Source organism: Papio anubis, chromosome 1 (genome assembly GCF_008728515.1).
Source record: "Papio anubis isolate 15944 chromosome 1, Panubis1.0, whole genome shotgun sequence".
NCBI lineage: Eukaryota > Metazoa > Chordata > Mammalia > Primates > Cercopithecidae > Papio > Papio anubis.
This window is the reverse complement of record NC_044976.1, coordinates 118,617,785-118,636,158: the sequence shown is the minus strand read 5'-3', so window position 1 is coordinate 118,636,158 and position 18,374 is coordinate 118,617,785. Positions and strand designations below refer to the sequence as shown.

At 41.5% G+C, this 18,374-nt stretch overlaps 1 protein-coding gene across 1 annotated transcript in view; it reads right to left on the bottom strand.

The window, feature by feature from the left end:
- PDE4DIP (phosphodiesterase 4D interacting protein) overlaps positions 1-18,374 on the bottom strand; it is a 212,922-nt gene that overhangs the window by 18,335 nt on the left and 176,213 nt on the right. Inside the window, 7 exon segments of the mRNA XM_031656711.1 lie at positions 1,305-1,833; positions 3,025-3,144; positions 3,681-3,873; positions 4,715-5,150; positions 8,349-8,581; positions 14,612-14,694; positions 18,244-18,248. Of these exon segments, the coding sequence (XP_031512571.1) occupies positions 1,305-1,833; positions 3,025-3,144; positions 3,681-3,873; positions 4,715-5,150; positions 8,349-8,581; positions 14,612-14,694; positions 18,244-18,248 (1,599 nt within the window).

Sequence of the window (18,374 nt, the reverse complement as noted above, 5' to 3'; positions counted from 1 at the left end):
AACAAACAAACATAAAATTTAGTATGCCACTGTTCTTCAACTGTTATATATATGTTAATTATGTCCCTAGATAAATCATAAGGTCTGTGAAAATAAAGATAGTTCTGCATTTTATATTCCTTACAGCACCAGTATCACGCAGATTCACAGCAGTTACTCAATGAATAATTAGAATCATTTCATCGTAAGTCTAGATAGGACTTTCCATGTCTTCTAACTACCACCTGATGCCTGAATTTCTCCTATGTTATGATACTGTGGCTGACTATATTTTGCAACGATGGCCATCACATCAACTCTCATACCATCAATTGATGGAACCCAGAACAAGAGACCCTAAGTGACAGCCACCCAGCTGAGCCCAGTCAAACCACAGAACCAACCATGAAGCATAATAAAGTGTTGTTTGAAATCACTAGGTTTTAGAGTGGTTATTACTCAGCAATAGATAACCAGGACACATACCAAGATGAATGTCTGTGTTTTCAACACAAAGTATCAATAACACTTATAACTATGGCAGATAGCATTGAGAGCTTAATATATGCTAGGCACTATTCTAAGCACTTGTATTAATTTTTTTTTTTTTTTTTTGAGACAGAGTCTTGCTTTGTCACCCAGGCTGGAGTGCAGTGGTGCCATCTTGGCTCACTGCAACCTCCACCTCCCAGGTTCAAGTGATTCTCCTGCCTCAGCCTCCCAAGTAGCTGGGGTTACAGGCGTGCATCACCATGCCCAGCTAATTTTTGTATTTTTAGTAGAGATGGGGTGAAACTCTACTAAACTAGTAGGTTGGTCTCGAACTCCTGACCTCAGGTGTTCTGCCTGCCTCGGCCTCCTAAAGTGCTGGAATTACAGGCATGAGCTATCACGCCTGGCCAGTACTTGTATTAATTCATTTAAACCTAATATCCACCCTTTGAGATGGGTTCTCTTATCATCTTCATTTAATAGGTAAGGACAAAGGCTCAGAAAGGTTAAGAAGGTTGCATGGGTAGTAAGCTTCAGAGCTAAGCAGTCTGATTCCGGTATTACTACTATACTATACCATATATACTATTACTTTACTAATATATCCCTAAGAGGAAACCCCTGAGACCTGGTATCTCCCAGATACTGGGACATCATCCTATGCCCTCCTGGTTGCCTACCTGTCTTTTCCGCAGACCTATATCTGCCATTTAAATCAGTGTCCTTGTGAATACCCAGACATGTTCTTTCTTCCAACTTCCTCAGCTACCCTACACCAAGCATGAACTTACACATTTTCAATCCAGAAAGTGCCCAAACAGTGTCCTCCTTACCCAGGCCATGAGGCTGATCTCAGCTCCTCAGCCAGCTTCCCTTCTAGTCCATTTTTTGGGAGCTGGGCCTCCAGCTGGGATACTCTCTGGATGAGACTTTCCAGGTCCTTTTTGGCCTGAAGCCCTGGTGAGTAGAAAGCCCCAGTGCCATCAGACAGCCACCCCTCATCCTCATCAGGGACACTGTGAGGTGAAGACCCCTCCAGGGTGCCAACAGCTCTCAGCTTCCGGGGTCTTTCCAGACTAGACGAATAATCACTTGTAACCGAGAGGGACCGGACCCGGCTCTTGAGGTTTTGAATGACCTTGTTGGCATTCTGCAGCTGGGCCTTCAGATCTTTGATGTCCTTTCGTAGGACCAAGATGTTTTCTGACTTTCCATATACCCGGAAGTCTTCCTGCTTCCCTAGCTGGTTCTCCAAGGGCTTCCTCTTGGAGGAACCAGCCAGCGTTGAGCCCCGGCGCCCCTGCTCAGAGCACAGCCCCTCCATCAGGACCATTTCCTTGAGGCTGTTGTGCTCCTCACACTCTGAAAAAGGACAAAGACGTCTTCCTAAATAAAAGTTGGATGTGCTATTGTGGCCACTGCCTCTGAGAGAAGGCAAGTTTGGTCGTGAGGACAATAATTACTAGAGAAAAAGTTGAAGAAGTACTTTATTCAACCCTGACACCGTACTGGGTATTCGAATACAATATTTCTTATCTTCCTTATACCTACAAGTTAGGTATCATCACCTTCTATTTTACTGACTGGGGAAAACAAAACTCAAAGAGAGGTGGTAAACTAGCTTGTTCCAGATCACTCAAACTAGCACATGGCAGAACCAGAATTCAAATCCTCCAATGTCTTGTGTTCGTTCCACACACACTGATGTTTCTTAAGACATTAACATGGCCTTATCTATTTAGGATGGCCACAAGAATGTAGGACAAGCTATTCCTGCATGCTGAAAGTTAAATGCTCTCTAAATTTTCCTATAATTTAAAAGTTTATTGGGTTACAACTGTGTGAAAAATAGGCATAAGAAAATAAGACTTTGAATAAATATATCAGCATGTTAACATCAGTGTATTAAGGCAGTGGTAGTCAGAATAAGAACTAATCCATGGCATTTTACCAGATGCCAGGCACTGTTCTAAAGCATTTTATAAGAATTTACTTATTTAATTGACATTGGTACCTGATGGGGTAGGCAGTTCCTTTATTACTATTTTAACATATGAAGAAACCGGGGCACAGGAAAGTTTACAAATTGGGATTTGAACCAACCAGTCTGGCCGCAGGATCTTTTCTCTTAACTGCCACACTACACTGCCTCAAGAATGAGAGAGACAGTGTTTCTCTTCTCTTCTGGTTTTCAATGTGGTGGGTGGCCCTATAGTTGTAGTCCTTTTATAATGCAAAACAAAATTATTTTTAACTTAGAGTTTGCATGTTTCCAAAACCTTATCTGGTCTCTAAGTAGGCCTTAGTATTTCTATAATAGTCAGTTGGATAGAACTTTATATTATTATTATTATTATTATTATTATTAGCAGTATGCCAACAACTAATTGTAGAAATACAAACTTATACTCACTCTCATTTTGGGTAAGAGTTCTCCTATTAACCTCCTGTCCTCCTCTTCCCTACTACTTGTCAGGTGTAGAATTGGCCAACAGCACCTAAATGTGACAGCTGACTCCAGGGAGGGGTGGGCCCCACACCCTGTGCTCTTACCGGGACTGGTGGTTTCCTCCCGTTCAGCCTCATTCTCACTTCGGCCACAAGTCTCATAGCCCAGGTCCTGGAGGTCCACCTGGACCTGCTTGCTGTCCTGCTTCACTAAGGATTCACCTGCTTGGGAAGAGACAGCAGGTGTTACAGAATGTCTGAATTTCCCACATATGCCCTCAGCCTCAGTGGCACATACCCTAACCTTTTGGGGCAGGGAGGTCATATCCACAGTGGGAGAGAAGCTTCTTTGAACTGGTGGGAGAAGAGACCACCAGCTCCAGGAAGCAGAATTTCTTTCCATAGGATGAGCCTGCATTTGCCATTGACAATCTCTCCTTAAGTCAGGGATTCTATACTATCATCTCTAGCAGCCACATTGAAGCTGGCAAGTGCTTTATCCACCGGGGTTCAATAAATGTGGAATGGAGCTGAACTAATTTAGAGTCCCAAGACACCTAGACCTGTACTGTCCAATAAGAGAGTTAGTAGCCACATATGGCCACTTTATACTAAATTAACTAAAATTAAATAAAACCAAATGTCCAAGTTGCACTAGCCACACTTCATGTGCTCAATAACCACGTTATATTGGTATAGAACACACAGAAGTTATAAGATACACAGGCTACTTACTTTACTAGTAAGTCACAGTTACTTACTAAGTATAACTCTGTATTTCTCCAGCTCATTAGCCTGAGCAAAGACAGTGGCTTCTGATAGCAGCAGCTTCTCCTGGAGATCTTGATAGCGTTGTTTGCATTGTGACAGCTGGGAGCGCAGGTGCTGAGTGGACCCTGGTAGGCTAAATGCTGACTGAGGCCCAGGGTCACGAGGCTGAGACTGGTTATCCAACTGTGAAAGGGTCCAATACAGGGATCAGGACAGTCTGAGGTCACCCCCATGCAATGACGACCACCGCCCCTTCTGAACCCTGTGGACTTTACTCAAGTCTGTCACAGCACTTCTCATGCCATTTGGCAGGGACTTGCTTTCCAGATGGAGCTCCTGGAGCACTGGGATAATGTTTTCTTCATATCAGTATCCACGGCACACAGCACAGCGCCAATCAAGTCTACAGAGGAGCTCTCAGGAAATGTTTTCTCAGTGGTACAAAAGAGAAGGGGTGTAACCCTCCACTCATCTCCCCTCGCATTCTGTCCCACTAGTTCTCTCAGAATCCCTGTATTCTCCATTTTACTGAATCTTCAGCATGGCTCCTTCCCTAAAGAGGATCCCAATAACCCATCTGAGGCCCAGGAACAGACACCTGTGATGGGCTGTGACAAAAAAAATGGCAGTGATAAGGAAGGGATGTCATTACATACCACCTGTCTGGGCTGCTTCCTAACTGATGCATCCCTATGTTACAGCAGTTACCACATCCTGTTAAAATTACCTGTTTGTGTGCCATCTTTCCTTATCACATTAAGTATCTCAAGGGCAGCCATTGGTTATATTGCCCCATGCCAATGCCTAGTGTGTTATCTGAAAAATTAAGTACTCAAGAAATATTTATGTTATAAAAGCCTTTCCAAAGGCTGAATGTAGACTGAATATTATTATTACTGCTCGTGGTACGAAGAGACCCTTCTCTTGGTACCTCCTGATTCACGTGGGAGAACGTTCTAAGGTAAACACTGTCGTCTTGAGCCCTTCTCCAATTGTTTTTCATTCCATCTAAGCCCACACTTACTTGGTGGGCATCCACTGAGAAGGTAGCCCCAAGGTCAAGGCTCTTGGGTCTGGAGCAAGACCTCACATTCACATTTCCCTCCTCTTGGTGTTGGTGCTTCCCAGGAGAACCAACCAGTTCTGTGTTTATTCTGTCGATGGTGCTGGTCAGATGCACAAGGAGCTCTGGAGTAAGTTTACTATTCCCTTCTTTGCTACTCAGCACAAGTTGTTCTTTGAGGAGGTTGATGATATTGTGGGCATTCTTCAGTTTTCCCTGGAGCTTTCTGAACTCAGCCTGAAGGCTACTCTCACTCAGACCCTCTTTGGCTACCACAGTCTCAACCATCACCTCGCCCTTCTCCTTGTCTTCCTCGATCTCCCATCCATCAGACATTGCTTCTCCCATCTGCTCTTTCAGCTCTGCATTCTCAAGGCAAAGGCTCAGCATGGTGTTCCTGCAGGAAACACACATAATTGAGGGCTAGGTCTGGTCCTGACAGCAGTTCCTATTAGTACCTCTTACCCACATCTCAGCCCATGATAAACTCAGACATACCCCAGAGCATGAAGCAACCTGAGACCTACAACAGCTCCCTAATTTTATATACAAGAAAGCCAAGGCTCAGGAAGAATAAGAGACTTGCCCAAACTTCCACAGCTTCTTGGTGGCAGCACCATCACTAGAAACCTTGGACTCAAGGCATGCAGGCTAGTTTTCTTTACTTGTGCCACGCAGCCTCATATGTTCTAATTTTTAGTAGCCTCTGGAATAAACAAGAGTACTTACACTGTTAAAAAATAAGACCTTTTCTGTGACAAATTTATTGTTATAAATTCTGCAGTTCTATTATTTATCATCAGTCAGTTTCAAACCATTGGGACTTAGGAATACAGAATAAATAAATAACACTAATCAGAATTATTAATACAATCAAAACGTACTTAGATAATTATTTGCTTTATGTCTGGCTCACATGATAGAGATAATCTTCTTGAGAGTAGGACTGTGTCTGTCCTATTCACCCCATATCCCCAGTGCCTACAAAAGTGCCTGCCACATAAATCATTCGTATTTGTTGAAGAAATAAAATTGACCAAAACAGCTATTTTTCACCAAGACATTCCAGATAAATTCTTTCCACAACAACGAACTTATACTAGGGTTGAGTGGAAGCAAACATGGCTGTAACAAGTCTATTCACTTAACTTCTTTGAGCCTCAGTTTCCTTTTATATAAAATAAGGATGATAACACTTACCTAGTGGAGTTAGCAGATGCTTAAATGCTTAAATGAAATTGCATATACGGTATGGCTAGCTCAGGGTCTAACAGGGAAGTCATTCAATCCCTGCTGTACTAGCTGCAGACCTGAGAAATACTAACAGCAGAATCCCATAAGGTACTGGTTAAAAAGGCTGTAGAGCTAAGGCCTGTGAATCCACATTTTACTTAAGTTCCACAGGTGATTTTTAAATTATTATTTATTTATTTTTTTGAGACAGAGTCTCACTCTGTCACCCCGGCTGGAGTACAGTGGTGAGATCTTGGCTCACTGCAACCTCCACCTCCTGGGTTCAAGCAATTCTGCTGCCTCAGCCTCCCGAGTAGGTGGGACTACAGGCATGCGCCACCACGCCCAGCTAATTTTTGTACTTTTAGTAGTGAAGGGGTTTCACCATGTTGGCCAGGCTGGTCTTGAACTCCTGACCTCAGGTGATCTGCCCACCTTGGCCTCCCAAAGTGTTGGGATTATAGGCATGAGCCACCACGCCTAGCCCACATGCTGGGCTAAGCATGCGAAACTGAGAACCCCTGGGCTACAGGATGCACAGGAAATGGGTAATTCACAACTTGAAGGATCAGCAGTGGGCTATGAACCTAGATTGAATTTCTCAGAATCCAGGAGTCTTGGAACCTAGAGCAGAACTTGTCTGGTGTGTTTCTGGGAGGAAAATAGTATATAGGATACAGAAAGACAATCTATGAGATAGTTTCTCAATAAAGAAAAAGGGGATAGGCATTTTACCAAAACTGGGATGTGGAAGGGGGATAAAGTGGGCACATGTGTATATGGAAAAGAATATTTAATATTTCTAACTTTACATTTAGAAAAAAGTGATGTTTTAAAATACAAACATGTAGAAGAAAAACTCAACAAAACCTTCTTGAAAGGAAGAACAGTGCATTAGATTCTACCTTCTACAGTATCAGTGATTCTTTAGGTTGGGTGGAGGGTTGAACAAATCAGAATTTCAGGTTAGTAACAAAGGAAAATAATCCACAGGGATATTTACAGATGGTTTGATTGTAGGTTCAACAATAGAATCAAAAGAGATGTACTGTTCTTACCTATGACAACTCAATTAAGTTTACACATACAAAAATTTAAGTAACATAATATGCTTTAAGTAGAACTTAAGGAAAAAGTTATGATAATTCGGAGCAAAAGAATCAGCATTAGAACAACCACAAGAATTTTTTAAAAATTGTTTGACAAAGTGTATAGTATAGAAACGAGGTTTAGATGTTAGAAATTGGGAGCCACAGACTATTATGCAACCTTGAGCAAGTCACTTGAAACTTTCTAGGCCTGAGTTTCCTCAGCTATGAAACAAGGACATAAGGCTAGATGCCTAGGTCCTTTTCAAAGTGCTAACATTATTCGAGGAAGATTAAGTGGCAGGTAAGATGCAGGGAAACAACAGGGCATGATTTAGAAGTTGGACAGCTGTACTCCAAACAGGCAGTGATGATTGTAGTCCTGGGAGTGAATGAATAAATGGATCAGCCCTACAGTATCAGCATGTTCTCCAAGTATCTTTTGTCAAAAAGCCATCAAAGACAGAGTGGCCAATGAATGAGCTATCTGCTAATGAATGAGCTATCTGCTATTTTTGTAAAATTACTAAAGCAGCAGAGACAAAGGGGCCTTGACAGAAACCCTCTGGCCGGGCGTGGTGGCTCACACCCAGCACTTTCGGAGGCCGAGGCAGGGGGATCGCGAGGTCAGGAGATTGAGACCATCCTGGCTAACACAGTGAAACTCCATCTCTACTAAAAATATTAAAAAAAAAAGAAATTAGCTGGGCGTGGTGGCGGGTGCCTGTAGTCCCAGCTACTCGGGAGGCTGAGGCAGGAGAATGGCACGAACCCGAGAGGCGGAGCTTGCAGTGAGCCAAGATTTCGCCACTGCACTCCAGCCTGGGTGACACAGCGAGACTCTGCCTCAAAAAAAAAAAAAAAAAAAATCCTCCTTCTTCGTGGACTGTTCTGGTTCTCTATACAGCAGTGAAACATAGTAGATAGCAGGGATTCCTTATATGTTTCAGTCAATTAAAAAGAGCAATACTGGTCATGTAACAAGGAGGTTTCCACCATGACTGTCATATGTATAACTGGCAGATGCACAATAATAGTGGGCATTGTTATACTGAATTAAGACCAGGATTATTTGAATAACAGAAAGTGATTACCATTAGCCAATATTACTTACTTTTATCTAAAGAATTTGTAGAACTGTTAATGCATTTCTGCCTGGGATATGGACCAAGTAGCCCCTTGTCACACGGATGCCTTGGCTGCAGCAAGGCGAGGCCCTTGGCTGTGGTGCTTCATGACCCACAAGGTCCCCTTCTCTGGGAAGAACGTCCTACCTGATGTGGGACACTGAGGAGAATCCTGCTTCCTCAATTTGAGCCTTTAGCTCCTTCAGTTCCTCCTCAGCTTTCCTCTTCTCTTCTAAGTGCTGGTGGATCTCAGCCCTCAGGTGGAGTATTTCTTCCTGAAGACACTTGTTACTGTCTCCTCCCATTGGGGAAGGAGGGGAAAAAGATGGATTCTGGGTCTCCACAGTTGCCAGACTTTTCTCCAAAGCCACCTTGACAAGCTAAAAGAAAATCATGGTTTGAAGAAGTTAGGCCATTAAAGAGGACCCAAGAGAAACATGAGATTGCAAAGGCAGTTCTCAGTGCGAACAAAAACAAACAAAAAAAGCAGATCTAAAATGAACTTCCTACCCAGAACCTCCTTAGTCAGGCAGAAGGGCTGGTTTGGGTGGGAAGGACACACTAAATGAGCAGGAGGAATGGAGGAGTGGAGCAGGAGGAGTGGAGAACAGGAGAATCCAGAGATGGTGAGGGAGAAAAGCACATAAGAAATTAAAACAAATGCAAACAAACAAGGTTGAAACAGGACTGGAGGGTGTGAATGTGGTGATTCTTCTCTTCCCGAGGAGACAGAGTGCTGCGAGTTTTCTCACAAGTCAGGAAGCTTCATCAGCTCTGCAACACTTGAGTGCTGGATGGCGGGAGATGACGGCTTAAGGTATCAGGGCGCAAAGCCTAAGGCCCTGCCTGTAACTCTGACTCCCTCAAGGACAGCTGAGAGGGAGTACTCGGGGCACTGGGGAAATAGTCAGCAGACATAGTCACAGAATTAGAATAAGGTGGAGCTACAGGGAAGACAACACCAACCATTTCATTGGCAGCAGAAGAATCACACTCTGCAGCTACTGGGAGGTACAGGTGGAGCCACCCTGCCAAGCAGCCGACCTCACTTTTTGGTTATTATCCCTGTGCTGATGCTGCCAGACAAACTCTCTCTACAAATCTCAGCATGTGGAAGAAACAGAGGCAGGAACAATTGCCCAGCACCTTTCTATTTCTTGAGGACACTCTTGAAGTTATTCATCAATGTTTTAATTAAAGCAGATCTTATGGCTTTTCCTCAAATGCAAATTTGTTAACTTTTAGACTTTGTCTTGTTCATTTTGGGCTTTATCCCATGCTCTTAAAAGTGTAGAAATCAAAATCTGAGTATGATAATTTACTTAGCATATGACTAATTCCTTTAGTATAAGGAGCTCCTGCCTGTCTGTCCAATATTAATCTAAATATGTCCCAATGCCACATTGGCTTCTTTTTCTTCTCAGTGGCAGCATCTGGAGCTTTTACTTAACTTCAGGTCAATTTTGACCTCAATTTTTCCACCCCTCCCCCACAGCTATTGCTGGGTCGTATTGTTTTGTTTTATCTCTATACGTATTGTGACTTGTAATTGTCACTTATAAATTCATTCTGGATATACTGAATCATTCCCCAATTATCCAAGTCATCCAAATATTTGATGTGCATTTCCACAAATCATGTAGTGGCCCCCTGATTGGGGATGATTTGTAGAATTAATTATATGCTTTATATCTCCATTCAGGTCACCAATACATTGAACAGAGCAGGGCTGAGAACAGCTTACATGGATCAATGATTGACAGAGCTGCCGGGGTTGGCACAAAGCCACTGACTTTTGCTATTCCCCATAACAAAGTATGTTCAAATCTAGGTCACAGGTTTGTGGCAGGGTTGATTCACAGTATGCATGTGCAATGGTGTTCAGTAGCATAGCAGTTGAGGTTGTGAAGACCTGTGCACCCAGGTCAAAGAAGAAACATCCTTAGACAAAGCCACTCAATTCCCAGGCACCCAATCTTACTTGGGCTTTCTGAGCCTGAGATTTGGCAGGCTCCCGGGAATGTCTGTCTCTAAGACTCTGCTGGCAGGCTTAATCATGCTGGTGGCCATCTCCATATGTGCCCTCCAGCATTTGTGACAAAATAAGGGAAGGGGGACCAAATAAAACTACTTCTGAAAGCTTATGATCCCATCCCTCATTTAAACTATGTGATGTTGCCATTCCATATAAACTCTTTCCAAGTAACTTAACTAAAATGCACTTTGCCATTAGTCTTGAGTGCAGGCACAGCATTTTTCTTTTCTAGGCCTTAAGGGTTCCTTCTGCTTAAAAATAATGTCTAACTTTAATGAAGTTTACCGATTATTAAAGTGCCTTCTGGATATATGTTACCTTGTTCTATTGGTTTCAGTATACCTATTTTCTTTAAAAAGGAAAAAATTATGAACCATGAATGTTAACACCAGAAAAACCTTAAGGTACATCTGATCTAATTTCCCACTTTAAAGTGAGAAAATCAAACATTGCCTAGGGATCTGATTTTTCCCCAGGCTAATTTGCATTTTCATATTTCCATCTCAAAGTGGACTTTCTTTGGCTAAGTTTTAAATGTAAATGTCTGAAAAGTAACTCATGATCTAGCCTTTTCATTAGTTTTGATCATGTATGAAAGCAAATATTTCTTTCCCCCAAATGAAACCCCAGGGCTTCCAGGATCTGTAATGGTAGTGTGAATCCATTAGGTCTATTTTTAATTATATCTCTCTTGGGTATTTTTTCACATTTCCTAACTCACTTGTGATATTGCTTCCATATAATTCAACTTTTTGTGCGCTGGGTTCCCATTTGCCCCACAAAGGCCTATGTGCAAATCTGATATCCTGTTTGAATGACACTGTTTTGTTTTTACCCTATTGCTTCATATCTGTCACAATGTTAAGTCAGTGCTCAACATTAAGGCATTAAAAATGAGCTTTTCTCAAATGCTCAGCATCACTAATCATTAGGGAAGTGCAAACTAAAACCATAATGAATATTATCTCACACCTGTTAGAGTGGCATTATCAGAAAGGTGAATGATGTGTTAGAGATAATGCAGAGAAAAGGGAACACACACATTGTGAATAGGTATGTAAATTAGCACAGCTGGTGTGGAAAACAGTATGGAGTTTCCTCAAAAACCTAAAAATAGAATCTACCCTATGATCCAGTAATCCCATTTCTGGGTATATATCCAAAGGAACTGAAATGAATATGTTAAAGGTGTATCTGCACTCTCATGTTCATTACAGCATTATTCAAAATAGTCAAGATGTAGAACCAACCTAGGTCCATCAGTAGATAAATGGGTAAAGAAAATGTGGCAGATAATACACAACGGAATACTATTTAAACTTAAAATGTCAGGGGATAGGTCCTGTCATTTGTGACAACATGAATGAATCTGAAGGTCATTATGCTTAGTGAAATAAGCCAGGCACACAGAGACACATACCACATAAGCTCACCTATATGTGGGATCTAATAAAGTTGAACTCATAGAAGCAGAGAGTAGAATGGTGGTTATTAGAGGCTGGTGGAGTGGGGAGGGAGAGTAGAGGGAACTGTTGATCAAAAGTATCGACAAAAAGAGTAAGTCTTAAGATATATTGCATAGCAGGGTGACTATAGCCAATAAAATGTATATTTCAAAATAAGAGTAAATTTCCAATGTCTCACCATCAAAAATCATAAGTAGGCAAGTTGAGAAATACGTAATTAGCTTGGTTTAATCATTCCGTATTCTTTGCGTGTATATATATGTATGTGTGTGTATATATATACATAAAATCATATCATACCCCATAAATGTATACAAGTACGATTTGTCAATCAAAAATAACTTTTTTAAAAATAGCTTTTTTCAAGTTTATCACACTTTGTCTACTAACGTCTGTTCTTTGTATTTGAATCTTGATTTTTTTTTTCTTTAAGAGGTGGGGGTCTCATTATGTTGCCCGGGCTGGCCCTGAACTCCTGGGCTCAAGAGATTCTCTTGCTTCAGCCTCCTGAGTAGCTGCAACTATAGATGCACACTACCTGGGCTTGAATCTTTATTCTTGATTAACTTTTTCTCCATTATAAAACTTCACATAAAAAATACAATGGTTGATTACTCTAGTTTCTTTCACAGCAATTTCATAGGTATTTATGATAGATCTTACATCTGCTTGAGAATAGAATTTCGTGGGAGATAAACTAGGGAAAATTACTATCATGGCCAGACTTGAGGCTTCCTGAGATGGCTGAGTCCAAAACATAAGGAGGAAGCAACTTGCATTGGCCAAAAGGTGATTCTCACCTTGGAAGAAAGACAAGGTTGGATGTGTCTGTTAGGGAAAGTGTATGAATGCTTAGAGTAGGAAGGGAGCTTGGTGTCAAGCAAAAGTTTACCTTCCAAGGACTTAACAAGGAGAAGCTCAAAATCTACGTTAAGGGACCACTTTCCTGGAAACAAGCAAACAAATTTTGAGAATCTGGACACAAAACAGTTACGGCAAAGTAAGCTTTATTTAATTGGTAGCAGGAGAGTCACAACCTCAAACTCCAGAAAGATGAAGTAAATTTGCAATGATTTCACAACCCAAGATTCCTCCTACCCAAAGCTGAAGATGTATTTTCAAGGAAAGGCGATAGAAAGAAAAATGGTGCTTACCCAAGAGATTCTTCCATCCAGCAGGTACATACTTTGTCTATCATGAGTCAAGCCCTGATCCAAAGGCTTGTTAACTCATAATTACACTAAGCATGTCTCCTATGCCAAGTAATGTGGCAAATATTGTGAGGGAAATACAAATGCCCTAATGTAACATGTTCATTTCAGGGTGGGCTGACCTTCTCAAAATGGGGTCTGGTCAGATTCTCCATTCTAGGCTACAGGAAAGAAGGCTGAAGAAGAAGCAACTTTACAACTCAGTTTGCCTACAGTTGAGAATCAGAGCAAATGACTTGCAATACCAGGAGCACTTCAGACCATATCAATCAGAATCTGACTGTCTTCATATCTGTGTCTCCTGTTCATTTATTCTGAAGTTAATCCTGTCCCACAGTCATTATAACTATCAGTGACCAGCCAACCTCCCAATCTAGCTGTCTTAGAGTAGACATTTGTTCATTCCGCAGGTCCCTCTCTCTTACCCAAGATCCTCAATGAAATCAGAGAGTGAGGACACAGGGATCTGTCTGGAGGGACAGAGATGTATATAATTAAAGACACAATCATCAGTAAGGAGGACTCAGGAGAAGCTGTTCAAGTAAAAGAAAAAGTGGAGCTCATGCAAGCACTCAAGGGAGCAGGGAAGGTTGGGTACAGCTACAGCAACAAGAAGGTTGATCCTACTACAAGAAGGTGATCCAACTACTATAAAGAAACTGTTGAGAACATGACATATCCCAGACAACTACTCATGTCCCCAAGTGCCAAATCCCAAAAGATTTGAGGATGCTCACTTGGGCTCTTCTTATTGGTTGATTCGATGTCTCCTCTTTCTCTTATGCAGAAGACATACAGGCAGACCCAGAAAGCCTCATTTCTTGTATAGTTTTCCTAAAAGCCCCAAGAAAGCTGTCACTGGAAAGTCCAGCTGCTTGTGTGGGACACCTACCAATGATTCACTTTCTCCTTAAGAATCATAGGCACAGTCCATCTAGGAGATGAGATTGCTAAATGGCACGGACAAAGTGGAGACATTATAGGTGTTCCAGTGACTGCTTGTGGGATCACTATTGGTGACTTAATCTCTGAAGTCCAGATTATTCACTCTTGTAACATGCTAGTTACATCTGCACTGATGGTGGATGGAAACAATGTTTCAGCCTCAAGTTCTGAGGCTTGACAGGGGATTGCTGTTGAAGAACCATCTGCTGATCATTGAGTCACCATGACCTCAGTGGTTTGTCAGGTTGCATAAGGTTCTCTCTGTATAATGAGATTTCACTGAGAAAGATCCTTGCTTTGGAAGCATTCCAGTCTTCTTGGAGTTCCTTCCCAAGCAGGTCCTTCACCCTGCCACCTCCCCGAGCAGCCCTTTGATGACTCCCTGTCTTCTGTGGTGCTTTTCAGTTACAAAAAGCCCAAGGGGAATGTGTCCATTGTCTTGCAAGTAAAAATTCTTCTGAAGCTATAGCTACAGAGAATAAATAGAGGCAAAGGTGGGTAGGAAGGGGCAGGAAGCAGAAGAAAGAGATACAATACAAACCAAAGGGTGGATTGGAGAGGAAAATGGAGTGAAGACATGGGTTGGAAAGGCAGCTGGGAAGCTCAAGGAGAACAGGAAGATGACTGAGAAGTGGTTTATATAAAAAAAAAATCTTCTCACTCTAAGTCCACAAGGGCTGCAGGAGACCATCAGACCTCAGAAGGGCTGTGTGCCATCCACCCTGGAAGCTCCAGACCCTGACACTGACTTACTTGCTGGTGACTATGGTGTGTGGCCTCCTCCTCAATACTGTCAGTGAACTCAGTGCTTGCATCTTCCGTGTCATCCCCTGCAGCTGCACCTGGAAATAAGTCCAGAAAAGAAAAGTGATTCCCTTCACAGATGGCTTCCAGACAGCAGGTTAAAGTATACTCTTTTTGCCAGCTGCCTCTGATTTCTTCCTTTCTCCATATACATGGGGAAGAAATTCTCCCTAGCCAGCAGGGCTGGCAAGAAAAATAGAACTTTTTGTATCACAGACACTTTCTTACTCATACTCAAGCTTGAGCCTCACAACATAAGCTGACTTTGCCTGCACAGACCCATTTCTAAGGAGCCGACTGTCAGATACACTGGTTAACCCACTCAAATGTCAAAAAAGCCTGAATTATTCCCCATTGCCTGGCAACATAAAAACTTTCTCTTCCACAACATGAATCCAACATGACTAACCTTTTCCCACCACTGAGTGCCTGGAGACTAGAGCTGCCCTGATTCTCTCAGAGGTATCTACTGTTGGGATCATTTGTGCGTAGGGTGACAATCTCTCTGAGGAACTTCCCTCTGGGGGTCCCGTGTCCTCGTAAGGTTCAGGTCTAGTCAAGATTCAAGACACCCAATGATTCAGTTGTTCCATAATTTCTTCTTCTAACCTCCGTTCCTCCTCACCTCTCTCAAACTCTTATTCTATGCAGACACCCTTTGCCTAAAGGGTTTCTTGCACTGCTTTATCCACATGCAATTTAACCCATCCTTTCATTCTCCAAAGATGGACACAGCAACTCTAGGGCCCAAACATCTACACCTTGCTCTAAGGTACAAGTAGCTGCAGTTTGCAGTATGGGCAAAGGTCTAAGGCAGCACTGACCAAGAGGACTTTCTGCAATGACAGCAATGTTCCGTGCCAGTGTTGCCCAGTACAGTGGACACAGTCATATATGGCTATTGAGCACTTGAAATGTGGGCAGTAGAGCCCACATTTCAAATAACTGAATTTTAAATTTTATTTAAATTAACTTATATTTAAATGACTACATGTGGCTAGTGGCTACCCTCCTGGACAGCACAAATCTAGGGTGTTTCTTCCTCCTTATATTGATTAAAATTAAGACTGTTCATATATTTTAAGACCAAGAGCTATGTTTTACATTACTGATTTTTCGGGAAGTGTAGAAATTTGTTATGGTTAATTTATCAAAGAAAATCTACTGTGACACTCATTGTGTCTTATAGAACCTCCCCAACTTAAAGAATCTTGAAATCTTGTTCTCATCATAGCCTCAGCAACCAACCAGTCACAACTCCACTTCTGACCACTGATTAACCTGGATCTCAAAGAGATCAGTTGGTGAGTCCAAGGTTACACAACCAGCCCTCACAAGAGCTGTGTCAATAAGTCAAGACTCTGGACTCTTAGAAGCCACTCACTTTTTCTTCTGGTGACAAATCAGATCTTTATCTTTGCTTCTTCCTCCAAGACCAAAGAACCTTCCATTGAGTTCAGACATCCAGGCATGAAAGGCTCTGCTTGAATCATGAGCATTCACTACCCAATGCAGGTAAGGTAAGCGGGGCAGTTCACATCTACATGTTTGCAATGGCCCAGGCTGATCTCATGGAAGTGCTAAGAGATAGTAAGTTAGTAAGTATGCTGTGATAACAGCTTAGGTTTCCTCATCTACACCATGAACTTTGTGTTAACTTTGGATCAAAGAAAAGTCTTGTTCAGTGAAGCCCCTACCACCTCTACCACTCAGCATCTTTAGAGGTCTGTGGCAGACAGTGTACAAGAGGAATTTCCAATACTTCCTCATTCAAACCAACCCCAGAAACCATCTCACTCAGGATGCTAGCTGAGTAGAGGTGTATGGACACATTCCCTAATCTTTTGCTGCTTTAAAAACTTACTGAACCCAGGATTTACCTAGGACACCCATATCATGTTATGCTTACTTTAGAAAATCTTTCCCTGTACAACAGTAGCAATCACAATCTTTTATGTTTTTCCAGCAAAGGAAATGAATTGTCTCACTCAGTGACAGAAAACAGACTGTTCACATTGTTTTTCTTTTGAACACAGGGCTGGAGAAGGATCCTGTAGTTGAAGAAAGCTCAGCTCTGTGAGGTCAGGATCCTCACCCCCTACCATTGTTGCTGGGTTGTATAGTCAAGCTGGGCCCACATCCCAGGACCATTCCTGCCAGGTTCCTGAAGCGAGAATTGAAAAGGATGACTGTCACTGGTCTTGACGGTTTTTATCTGACACTTTCTGCCCTCCATTTATCTTGGCAGCCTTTCTGGTGCCACGTCTGCATTCTAGGATAATGCTCCATCTCATTTCACTTAACAGCAGGATGCTATGGTTCTGGCTTCATAAGGAATTAGATGGAGACAAACAAATGCTCGTCTCATCTCAACACTCTACTACACAGGGGTTTTGTTTCTTCCCTTCTTTCTCTTCTTTAAGCTAGCTCGCAGTCTTCTTCCGTTATGGCAGCTTTAAGGGTTGCTCAGCCTTTTAACAATTTGAATTAAAATGCTGAAATTTTTCTCCCATGTTTGAGGGGTAAAGCTAAAAAATTTATAGAAAATATGGGAATAAAAGAGTAAGTTATCTCATACAAGGTCCCATGTATAAGTTTACATTAGACATCTTTTATCATTTTCCATTTTTTAAATTAATGATAGAACTTCTCTTTTGTGAGTGATACCCTTTTCTAAACTTTTACAGCACAACGAAACACTGTCTTCAGAACTAACTTGGAATACTTTGAATTTCTAATTTAAAGGTACCTATGCTTTTATATTGATGACTCTTCTGTTTATTTTTTGATAAAATATAAAATAGTCTGCTACCTTTAGATTCTCTGGAAGCTAAGAATCACTTCATTTAACTTGCTTCTTCGAGATTAAGCTTTACATGTTAGACTGGCAATTTTATAAAAAACTTTTATTTGAGGCTTCAATAAAAGTTCTCAACTTATGGTTCTTGGAAGTTTCTAGGCTTTGAACAACACAAAATGGAGGTGATACCAAGATGTCCCTTATTTAGATTTAGAAAATTATTTTCTATCAGCTATCTAATTCCATAAAGTACACAAAAATAAGCCTCTAAAACATAAGACCATAAAATCCTTGGGAAAAAATGTAAGCATTATGCAAATATAAGGTATTCTTATCACTGAGGCAAAAATTCATACTACTGTAGAACTTTTTAAATTGAGTATGGTATAATAATAACATGAACTATGGAGATAGACTGTCTAGATTTGAATTGTGCTTTTTTCATTAGTTATGTCACTTTAGGCAAGTCATAACCTTTCCATAACTAAGTTTCTTCATTTAATAATTAGGGTTAAGAGCATTATCCGCTCCATACTGTCGTGAACTTTAAAGGGTTTGCTGATTTTGAAGTGCTTAGAACAGTGCTTGGTACACAGTGTGTACTCAATAAATATCATCCTTAAACAATATTACTATTATTGTTATTGTAAGTAAACTGAAGTGGTCCATGGGCTTATAAGTTGAAGACTCAGAAAGTTGAAGGCCATAGAACCTAAATATCATCAGCAGAAGGAAGTTTTATACTTGATGTTATTATCTGAAAGATCTTGATGGATTCCACCTGCACTTCTTCATTTTTGAATACTTGTTTCCCCAGCAGGAGGCTTGAAATGACACTCTTTGCTCTCTGCCTCACAGGACATTGAAAAACTAAGGAGTTGTCAGTAAAGTAGGTTGAACTCTTTGGAACAG